The sequence below is a fragment of the Triturus cristatus genome, chromosome 11 (genome assembly GCF_964204655.1).
Source record: "Triturus cristatus chromosome 11, aTriCri1.1, whole genome shotgun sequence".
Classification (NCBI taxonomy): Eukaryota; Metazoa; Chordata; class Amphibia; order Caudata; family Salamandridae; genus Triturus; species Triturus cristatus.
The window spans coordinates 493,405,305-493,417,311 of NC_140594.1; the positions used below are offsets into that span (position 1 = coordinate 493,405,305).

Below are 12,007 nucleotides of genomic sequence, written 5' to 3' on the forward strand. Positions count from 1 at the left end.
ATGCAGCTGTCAGGTATGTTGGTTCAGTGTGGCGAAAGGTTGTAGGTTTACCTGGGGAGTTTGAATTGCCTGCATTTGGGAATGGGGAGCTAGTAAGGCTCTCAGAGATTAGGTTAGATGTTTGTGCTGCGTGGGAGGTTGAGTATTGCTGCGTGGGAGGTTGAGTATTGTGTCTTGCAGCGGCCTTCTTAATGATCTGAAGTCTGGAATCTAAAAGAAAAGCTTGTTGGGTAGTTTCAAATAAGAATGTACTTTGACCATCAAAGTTTGAGGTGACCAAGATTGGCTATGGTGGGCCTGTTTTGAGAAAGGAAAACCCCTCGGACAATGCAGAAATTTGCCAATAAAATATCAATGTAAACTCCGAAGGGCCTAAAGTATCAGTTTAAATATTTTAATACCTTGAGCACTGAATGAATTGAGCGGTTGAGAAGTATTAAATTCGTTTTGGATTCGTAAATACGAGTGATGGAAAAAAGAACAATTTCATCATCAGGTAGTCTTTAAAGTGTGTAGAATATTTGAAATCGAAGAGGTCTTGTTTGTAATAAAGGCAAAGCACCGATATTCTAAGTACCAATTCAATTTCAGTTAGAAGCAATGCCGGTGATAAAGAGAATTAAATGTCATAAAGTTTTATGTGATACACACATGTAGGTGAATTAAGTGATAAAACGAGATAACCGAATCTGAAAGAGACACGTTAGTGATAGATTCCTTACCTTCGAATATCCCCAGGCGTCAGACTGGATCCGAAAACTTTCGTCAGCTGTACCCCTGCGCGTCGATAGACGTTGTCGTATGGCTCTGCGTGCGTCGCTGGCCTTGTATTCGCTGAGATGACGTCTCTGGAGCTACTTAGACGCTCCCACGCGCGCTGACGTCAGTTCTTTCTTTTTCCGCGCCAGCAAGCGCAGATCCGGAGAGAGCGGTACCCGTCACTTGTTGACTAAGTATTTGTTTGTTATAATTTGTAAGTAAACTTACCCCTGGTGCATAGGGATGCCCGGTTTCGAGCTTTGCAGGGCCTGTCCGCGCACGATGTCGCTTACGGACCCGCACCGTGAGTGTCTCTTGTGCCTGGGGCGTGACCATGACACTGAGTCGTCCCCCACTGCAAGGCCATGGCCCCGAAAACTTTGCGGGAGCAGTCCCGAAAGTGTTTGGAGGCCCGGGAATCGGCCCCTTGTCGTTACATGTCCTGGTCACGTGGGAGATCAAGGGCCCAGTCGCAGAGCAAGCACCATCATTCAAAGTCTTCGCACTCGGAGTCAGGTAAGGCGAAGCACAAGAAGTCGAAGAAGCATCGCCTCTCTTCGTCCTCCCCTCGCTGATCGCGGGATGCGGCTGAGGGAGCAGGTGGCACCGCCCCTGCGGCTCCAACGGAGCCTGAGCAGTTACCGTTGGCTTACCCACCTTTCCCGGGTCCATCGGCGACTTCGGCCGAATTGCAAGAGTTCGTGTCTGCAATGGCACATATTTTCGGCCCGTGCGGCCCTGTCGGCACGCCTTCACGCCCCGCAGGCCCCACTGTTCCGCGTTCCTTGATGGCTCCGGCCCCGACGCCCAGAGGCCTCCATGGCTCCGGCCGTGGCTCCTTGTTCTTGCCAGTGGACCCCGTACTGCCCCGCCGACGACTTATTTTCTGACGTCGACACGGTGCCGTAGGGATGTCTCCCGACGCCGATCCTGACGCCGATGGGGAACTTTTACCCTTTTATTCACCCACATCCTCGTCCACTTGTGGGGGAAGGAGAGGACTGGGAGGGGTTTGAAGACCCTCTCTCAGCACAGTGCGAGTCTGTCCCCGACTGGGATGAGGAGGCAGAGGCCGGTGGCCCGGATTACACTCCGGCGCCTGGTTCACCATCCCCTTCAGCTACTATGGAGGAGAGTGGTACATTTTCCACGGTGCTACGTAGGGCGGCTGAGGCTCTTGGCCTCGAGCTCCCTACTGTGGCTGTCAGGACCAACCTACTGACTGAAGTGCTTCGGCCAGCCTCTTCTTCTACAGAACTGTTGTTGCCGTTTAATGATGCACTTAATGATGTGCTTCTGGGCACCTGGTCCTGGCCCAACACAGGGGCCCCTGTGGACAAGGGTGTAGGCCGATGCCATCGCCCGGCCCCGGGCGACCCTCCCTTCCTCACCCAACACCCTACACCTAAGAGTTTGGTGGTTCAGGCCTCGACGTCTCCAAGTGCGTTTCCTTCTGCTCCACCAGACAAGGAATCCAAGAAGTGAGAGCAGTTTGGTAAGAAGATTTATTCTTCCACAAGTTCTGGACTGTGGTCTGTGAACACTGCCTGTCAATTGGGCCGCTATTCCCATTCTGTATGGGATGCGGTTGAACAAGTGCTACCTCAGTGTCCGGAGGTGGCCCGGGCAGTTCTCTCCCAAGCTCTTATGGAGGGGAGAGACGCGGCCAAATTCACTATACGTTGTGGTCTTGATACCGCAGATTCGCTGGGTAGGGCGATTTCCACAACGGTGGCTCTCCGTCGTCCTGCCTGGTTGAGGACGACTGGTTTTTCGGCAGATGTCCAGAATACTTTGATGGACATGCCCTTCGATGGCACTTGCCTCTTTGTTGGTAAGGCGGATTCCACATTGGAGCGTTTCAAGGACTCTCGGGCCACGGCCAAGTCCTTAGGCCTTTCGGCTACACATACTCCTTCCGCTTCTAACTTTCGCTCCTTTCGAAGCTCCGAAAGGGGTGTATAAACACGTTCATTTCATAACAAGCCTGTGCAGCATCAGTCCCAGCGCAGCTGCGGACGTGGGGCTCGCAGAGGCGGTTCACGGGGCCAGCGTGCGGGTCAGTCCACCAACACCCCTGCTGCCAGTGCCTCCACACCTTCCTAGTCCGGTGTTTCAGATCCACCAGATGCCAGTGGGGGGGGGGCAGGATTCGTGATCACCTCGCCCACTGGCGCACCATTACATCAGACAGGTGGTTTTTGGAGTCTACCCCCTCAGCCATGCCACCGCAGTTCCACCGCATGTCGGGGGATCATTTGGCACTTCTCCAGCAGAAAGTTATGGCCATCTTAGCCAAGGGGGCCATCGAGCGCGTTCCGACGCCAGAAGTAGGTCGTGGTTGGTACTCCCACTACTTCTTGGTTCCAAAGAAGGACAAGGGTCTACGTCCCATCTTAGACATTCGGAGCGTAAATTGCTTCCTCCGGAAGGAGAAGTTCAAAATGCTCACTCTGGCTCAGGTCTTGTCTGCTCTCGACCCACAAGACTGGATGGCGGCACTGGATCTGCAGGACGCTTATTTTCATATTCCCGTCCTGCTGGCCCATCGGCGTTACCGGCGATTTACGGTGGGCCAGAAGCATTTTCAGTTCACCGTGCTCCCCTTTGGTCTTACCAGCGCACCTCGGGTGTTCACAAAAGTGATGGCGATGTTCTACGCAGATCAGGGGTTTGTCTTCCCCTATCTTGACGATTGGTTGTTCAAGGCGGGCTCGCTCCACACAGTCGTCTCCCACCTCCAGACTGCGACCGACCGCCTGCATTTGCTGGTGTTTTCAATCAACAGTCGAAGTCGCACCTGATTCCCTCCCAGAAGTTTCTCTACATCGGAGCGGTTCTGGACACGGCGCAGTTTCGGGTTTATCCTCCCGAACAGCGAGTCCAGGACATTCGGGCTATGATTCCAATCTTTCAGCCCTTGTCCTGGGTTTCGGTTAAGATTACCTTGAGCCTGCTGGAACTCATGGCCTCCTGCATACTGCTGACCAACCATGCCAGGTGGCAAATGCGGGCTCTGCAGTGGGACCTGAAGTTCCAGTGGGCGCAGCATCAGGGGAACCTGTCCTACTACGTCCAGATCTCGGAGGGCACTACACAACAATTGCAGTGGTGGCTCACGAATCAGCATTGGGTCAGCGGCAGATCCCTCTCCCTTCCCCAACCGGAGCACACAGTGGTGACGGATGCGTCCCTCCTAGGATAGGGCGGCCACATGGGAGAGGTGGAGATCAGAAGCCTCTGGCCTCCGGCGGAGTCCCGGCTCCATATCAATTTTCTGGAGCTTCGGGCGCGGTTTCTTGCACTGAAGGCATTCCTTCTATCCGTCAGGGGGAAGGTAGTGCAGTTGTTCATGGACAACACCACTGCCATGTGGTATTGCAACAAACAGGGCAGGGTGTGGTCGGGGACCCTATGTCAGGAGGCTCTAGGCCTCTGGACATGGCTGGAACGTCACGGCATTTCCTAGACGGTTCCTGGTGGGTTATTTGAACGCCAGGGCGGACGAACTCAGCCGCCGGTATCTGAAGGATCACGGATGACGTCTTCACTCGGAGGTGGCTCAAGGTCTCTTTCAACAGTGGGGAGAGCCTTGGTTAGATCTATTCACCACAGAAGAGAACGCGCAATGTCCGCAGTTCTGCGCGTTGGAATTTCCAAGGCGGCACTCGCTCGGCAACGCTTTTCGTCGCGAGTGGAGCTGCGATCTGTTGTACGCCTTTCCGCCTATACCTCTTCAACCCAGAGTGCTGAAGAAAATCAGGGTCGACCGGGCCCAAGTCTGCTGGAGGATCTTCTGTCGCAGCAGCAGGGGACGGTTCTCCACCCGAACCTGTCCAGCCTCCCCCTACATGCTTGGGGATTGAGCAGCGACAGCTGATTCCATTTGACTTGCCTCCCGAAGTCTGTGATGTCATTCTGGCAGCCAGGCGTCCCTCCACTAAATTGGTGTACGCCTGCAGGTGGAACAAATTTGTGTCATGGTGCACAGCCAAGACTGTGGACTCCTTTCTGTCCCTCTTTCTGAGGTCCTTTTGTTCCTTCTTTCTCTGGCCCGGCAGGGCTCTGCTCTGGGTACTATCAAGGGCTGCCTTTCGGCCATTTCAGCCTTTCTGAGGCTTCCAGATCAGCCTTCTCTTTTCAAGTCCCCTGCTGTACAGAGATTCTTAAGGCATTATGCATATGTTCCCTCCTGTTCCTTTCATAATGCCTCAGTGGGACTTGAATCTTGTTTTGACCTATCTCATGTGCGCTCCCTTGGAGCTGCTTCACAATTGTCCTTTACGTCGTTTGACTTTGAAAACTGCCTTCCTGGTGGCTATCCCCTCTGCCAGGAGAGTGAGTGAGCTTCAGGCTCTTTCTTGTAAGCCTCCTTTTCTGTCGGTTCATCCGGACAAGGTTGTGCTTCGTACTCGTCCTTCCTTCTTGCCAAAGGTTGTCACTGCCGTGCAGACTATCACCTTGCCCACTTTCTTACCGCCTCCGCACCCTTCCAGAGAGGAAGAGAGGCTCCACCGTCTGGACCCAAAACGTGCGCTCTCCTTTTACCTGAATTGCAGACAAGAATTCCGGGTGGATGACCAGCTCTTTGTTGGCTACGCAGGTGCCAAGAAAGGCCGGGCTGTTCACAAGAGGACTATCTCCCGCTGGGTCATCTTGTGTGTCAAGGCCTGTTATTCTATGGCTGAAAAGGAACCTCCGGTGGGGCTGCGTGCCCATTCTACCAGGGCGACAGCAGCTACTACTGCATTGGGAAGCGGTGTGTCCCCTGCAGGACATCTGTCAGGCTGCCACGTGGACTTCGCTGCACACTTTTACAAAGCATTATTGCCTTGACAGTCAGGTCCGGAGAGACTGCTTCTTTGGCCGTTCTGTTCTCCATGACTTTCTGGTGTAATCTTGTTCGCAGACCCACCACCGAGGTTGGTATTGCTGGGGTATCTATTCTAAGGTAAGGAATCTATCACTAACCGGTCTCTTTCAGATGCACAAGTTACTACTTGTGTAACGATATATCTGTAAGAGACATTAGTTAGTGATAGATTCTTTACCGCCCCACCCATCCTCCCCGTTCGGCGAACTGATTTCTAGGGTTAAGGTCATCCTTTCGGGCCCTAGTTTCTATGCACCAGTGGTCAGTATCTTACATGGCTCTGCGTTCCTTTCATGGAAAGTTGTGTACAGAACTGACGTCAACGCACGTGGGCGCGTCCAAGTAGCTCCAGTGACGTCATCTCGGCGAATACGACGCCAGCTACGCACGCGGAGCCGTACGACGACGCCTATCGATGCGCAGGGGTACTGCTGACGAAAGCTTTCCGGATCCAGTCTGACGCCTGGGGATATTCTAAGGTAAGGAATCTATCACTAACTAATGTCTCTTACAGATATATCGTTACACAAGTAGTAACTTGTGCCTTAATTGGTGACAGGGTGTTTTAAATACTTAGTATAATTATGCTTTTGGTCCGTTTTGAAAGCAGTGTAATTCTTGCATGTTAGTTTCTTAAAAAGATCAGTTTTCAAAATAATATCCATTTCACATTGGAGTTTCAAGACGCAAGAAACCTTAGTAAAGTGCATTATGTGTGTGAATACCAACATATACGTATTTGTATAATTTTAACTGTTTTTTCTTCTAATATTTTTTCTGTTCAAGATCAAAACTCATTTAACAGAGAAAGACATCAGTATTGAAAAATTGAAATTCGATTATTCCAGTTATGGTTTAACAGTTGGTGGAAAGGTGAAGTTTACACACGTCATTGAAATTTATGACTTCATGCCTGACCTTAACACTGAAGATATTATGGAAGTGTTTGCAGAATTCCAGTAAGTCCCTTGGTATCATCATGACCTAAAGAATGCTGTGCATAGTCAGAACCGAAATGCTGAGTTTTATTAATGCATGAGTTAAAATGGAGCAAGGAAATGCAATTCCTTATTCGTTTGAACCATTTGCCCTTGCGCCTTTCTCGATAAATGATCAGCGCAAGATGGTTATATTGCAGGGAATTTTCAGTGTTTTTAAACATAGGCTACTTTTTCAGAACAGCTGCAAACTTCAGAACATTGGTATCCGTTCTTCAATCAATGGCAGTTCATGTTCCTACCCAAAGTTAATCACTTCAGCGCCCTTGTCTGATTTTCGTTTATTTTTTTTGCGCTATCCGCCCCCTGGCCTTTAATTTTAGTGGAGGCACTGCAAGACCCAGTGTTGGAATGCTATGTTTTTTTTTTATTTTTATTCATTCTAATAATATTATTTAGGAATTGTTTGGTTTGCAGTGTAAAGATAACTTAGTTGTTTGTCAGAACTTTTTTCATAGGAAATAATAAAGCATTAAAAATATATACCCAGAGAAGTTCTGTGGGTCAACATCATTCAGCAGTTTGTGTAGGCAGTGTCCAATACATTTAGAATCGGCCTACAGGATCACAGTTGGCTGTCCTGCTTGGGGAACGAGGATGAAGCAGGCAGTGAAACCAGAGACACCGTCATGGTCCCCCACACATACGTACAGTTGATTTAACTGAAGCACCCCGCTAATCGGGCTTCAGCACACAAAATGGTATCAGAGTTTTGTGGGCGCAATTGTGGCTAGCAACCTGGCCTGTCATTCCCATTGTTCAGCATGATGGCCTCCCCAGGGATGTCGCGTTTCGTTTAGGTCACTACTACTCTTGCCCCTTGGCGGTAAATCCCCCCCCCCCCCATCCCTTCATTATCGAAACAATGCAATAATCGCCATAGGCATTTAATGGTATTTTTCTTGTTTGTTTTGTTTGAATTGGTGTACTGTATGTTTTAGTTAACTCCCAAGATTGTGTTTTGTTGGTTGTGTTTATTCTGAATTGTAGGCAGTTTGAACTTACACAGTTTTTGGTCTGCAATATAATGTAAACTTTTTTTCTGCAACCATTGCAGAATATTATAAAGAAACTAGAAGAAGGCACTATGATGAGCTGGTAAGATAAGTTGTGGTTTTCGTGCTAAATAGTAATCTAGAGTTCAGAATTTTCACCTAAGGATGTTTTTGCTCTCACCTGTTGCATGCCATCATGCCATAATATTATTTTATAATGTTTAATCATTTTTTTTCTGTAAATTGCTTATAACTGTACAAAGCAAAACAGGTTCTGCAGCAATATGTTCATAAAACGAGCAATTTTAGTGAAGCTGCATTTCAGTGTAATATATTATCAACTTTCCAATATGGCTGTCGCGTTTACTATGAAGATCCCATGGCAGATTGTCTTCTTTTTGTTTTTATTTTCATGCACTAGTGAAATGGATTTTCTGCCCTAACACGGGGCTACTGACAGCAGAATACTCAATAGCTCCTGTGGAAATTAGCATTTCTATTGAGAAAATGCAGCTACCCAACCAACTCTTTTCAGTGATCGACCATAGACGTTAATGACAAAAAAGGGCCGCATAGGCAGAATCAGCGCTCTAGCACAGTATTAGGTCCATGGTTATAGTATACATCTCTGGAGCTGGAATTGCGACATTCTGAACCCCCCCAATCCTTGATCTCCTTCTCCACACAATTCCTCACTACTACCTAGTCTATTGGGGCAATTGACTGGTCCCTTTCAGCGCCTGGATTACCCTCACAGGTGACCAGAAGTGATCTACAAATCTACTGATTGGTTGATTGACCACCCTCCAACAGTGCCATTCGTCTCTCCACAGCCCCTCTCTCACATGCATTTCTTTTGCTTTATAACGATACTCAAAGCAACCCTAGGGTGTTGGAGCACTTTACATGGCACACACATTATACAAAGGCAATGAATCTTGTGTGTAAATCAGTCTACAGAAAATGTTACACATAACAGTAAGGATTACAGTTCTTTGATCTGCATGGTACACGTGCTTTACAGCAGGCATATAATCCCTCTGTACTACTTTATGAAGAGACAAACAGCCACTAGACAAAACTTTGATCTCTCTCCAGCAGAAGCATAACTCACCTGCATTATCTTGGCATTTGAACTGTTGCTTGAGAACTGCTGGGCATGCAAGGAAACAGCAGGTGCTTTTAAAACCAAAAGTTATGTTTGAGGCGTGTGCTGTAGATGTACTTGCTTTGCATAAAACTGTCATCTAGTGTTGGGCTCGTGTGATTACAAGTTGTTTTTGTTCCAAGAGGTTTTCTTCGAGGCTGTGCGACTTCTCTTGGTAATACGGTCATTGACGCCATCTTCAGATTGTTTTTTCCGCCGACTGGTTCGGTTGTAGTATCTCGCGCTCCAGTTCGAGACTCCTTCGGGTTCCCTTCAGTCCCTCCTATATCTTTCGACGGTATTGTTTTGATCGGTATACTTTTATGTCCCATACACCCTTTCCTTAGCAAGTCTTTGGTTCGCTTCCTTGGCCTGCGGGCAAAACGTCTCCATTTGCAACGCTCTCAGAGAATGACGTGCTATGGAATGCACGCCGTTCTGTTTCTATCCCAAAGTGTCACTCCAAATACCCTCACAGCTACCAACATCCTGTTTGTAACTTATGCCTCTCGCCTGAGCATCTAGTAGACACATGTGAGGCCTGCAAATCCTTTCGTCAAAAAAGCAACTCTTCGGGACAGACACGCGAGATGACCGGAAATGTAGATGAAACAAGCGAATGATGTCGCTGACATCGTAGGTCGACAGGAAGAGTAGGAAGAACTTTCTGCTGCACAGGAGGAATCACTTTCCATCCATGATTCCAAATCGGGTCCCAATCCGAGGAAGACTCACCGTTCTTCAATCAGTGCAAAAGAAACGGACAAGGAGTACTTCTACCCCTGATCCTAAGCCCAAACCATCGTTTTCCTCCGAAAAACCTGCTCACGGGCAACCACTGTAAACAAGCCAAGGCGTGCACCCAAAACATGACTTGGAAGCCACGCCCTCCTGCTCGGCTACGAAAGTTCGGTCTACAGCAGGAGGCTCCACCTCCTTTCAAACCGAGGCCGCAACATCTTGATCTTCGGTGTCTGAACCGGAACAAAGACTACATGTTTCGGAACCGAATATTCCCTTGTCGAAAACAAATCTTCCACCACCAAAATGCTTAGTTTTCGGTCTAGAATCTCCTCCAGAGCCAATTCTTGAGCAATTTCATCAAAAGCTCGATCTGAAACAAAAAAGACTGCAAATTCAACCTGGAACTTAACAAATAATTATACAACCACCAAAACAACGGACTTCTAAGAAGCAGTTGAGTTTTGATGAGGCATTGGACATTCCTGTTCAACCTGTAAAGGAGAGGAGAAAGAAAACTGCAACTAGTCCATTGCACATTCCTATTCTCACTTCACCAATACCACAAACACCATCTCCACCACATATTCCACCACCTCACTCGCCAAATTTGTCTGAGGCAGGTAACATAGCTCCTCAATCTACAGTAGAGGAAGATCAGGACATCCTAGATGATACAGTCAGGGGATCCTTGGGATGAATATGATATTGAGCCTCAAGCAGACACTGACCCTTATTTAGATCCCACTCACCCATCACCACTTGATGATGCTTCTGCTTATTGGCACCATATAGCACATGCAGCCACATTCCATCAAGTTACTCTTTATGAAGACTCAATAGAGGAATATTTTCTGTTTTAGACTTTGTCTAATGCAGAGAGAGAGGCACAATACTTAGCTTTACTCGAGGTATGAAACGTCATTCAGACAAACTTCTTTTTAAAGATCCAGTCAAAGCAGGTATAATTTACTCCACGCATTGACTAAAAATACAAGGCATCACCATCAGACCTAATTTTTATTAAATGTCAATAAACCCAGGACTCTTTGGTAGTGCAAATGCAAGGAAAAGAACTAACCCACAAACAACTGGAGATGCACCACCTCCAGAAAAGGAGTACAAGCTCATAGATGCCTCTGGTAAAAGAATTGCTGCACAAGCAGCTAATCCTTGGCGTATAGCCAAAAGCCAGGCTTTGTTAGCAAGGTATGACATGGCCCACTGGGACGAAATGGAGGGGCTCCTCCAGCACCTCCCAAAGGAGCATAGAGAAGGGGTCAAGAAGTAGTAAAAGAAGGTAAACTTGTTACTAACAATTCTATCAAATGTGCACTAGATGCAGCCGACACCGCGGCTAGGGGTATTAACACCAGCATCCTATTACGCAGACACACATGGTTAAGGGTGTCAGGATTTAAACCTGAAGTACAGCAGGCCATACTTAATCTCCAGATCGATAAAGAATGCACACATTTACATCATACACCCACATTCTACATTAACACTAAATCCGACAAGTGTGTAAATCATAGGTTGTCACATAAGACATTTAAGTTCCAAGGTTTACGAGGCACACTTCGTCTTTAATGGTATTGATTATATGTTTAGAGTGCATGGCCGGGTAAAACACGAAGTCTAGATTTAAAACGTAGCGCAATTCTTGGGGTTGTCTGTGCTAATTTATTACTACCCCAAAAAAAACTTTGTAGCAGCTTATAATAACAGATTGATAAAAACCAATAAGGTTCTAAACTAATGCCTTGCAGTTTGGATGCAGCGCCTTGATGGCAATTCATAACTCACTTTGTTATATTAAAATGATTGAAATTTATGAACCTCAAGTAACAAAAATATCTGTGTCAAAAGCAGTAGGCCTTTTACATGTCTACATAAAGTAAACTTCTGGTTTCTGCTTGTTACAGGATTTGCTTTGCAAGAGACATTAACCCTCTATGCTACTTTGAGTCAAAACTGTGATTAGAGAAATCACAGATCTCTGCCGCAAATTCATTACCCACAAGAGTTATCTTGCCATTATCATCACTACCTGATATTTACTGGGCACTCTAAGCTGTTTGCATAGAAATACAATATATATATTTTTTTAAAACGTACCTTTGGCCGTCTCGCTGCGCCACCTTTCCTCTTCCTGCTTGGTCCCAGCAACCCCTGGGACCGACTCTCTGTCCAATCCCAGCGCAGGGATTGGCTTGAGCAGGCAGGAAAAACGCCCTGCTCAGACCATGGAGTCTGGGGGTTCAGTGCAGCTGGGCTAGGGAAAAAACCTAAGTGTACATGTGTGTTTTGGTTGGCTTGAGACAGCCGGCCAAACACACATGAGCACTTAGGGAGTGGAGTGCACGTAGCACTCCTCCTCCCCCCTCCCATGTCTCTGCCCCTCCCCTCCCAGCAGCGCTGACTATGAGCCGGCAAATGCAAAATAAAACTATGCAATTATATAGTTTGATTTTACCTTTGCTGTCTCTTGAGC

The 12,007-nt window shown here is 47.7% G+C and overlaps 1 protein-coding gene across 2 annotated transcripts in view; it reads left to right on the forward strand.

Moving 5' to 3' along the window:
- Positions 1–12,007, forward strand: part of R3HCC1 (R3H domain and coiled-coil containing 1) — a 224,895-nt gene that overhangs the window by 90,757 nt on the left and 122,131 nt on the right. For both annotated transcript variants that reach the window (XM_085633230.1, XM_085633229.1), the window contains exon 5: positions 6,419–6,591. In XM_085633230.1, the coding sequence (XP_085489356.1) occupies positions 6,419–6,591 (173 nt within the window). The remainder of the gene's footprint in view (positions 1–6,418; positions 6,592–12,007) is intronic.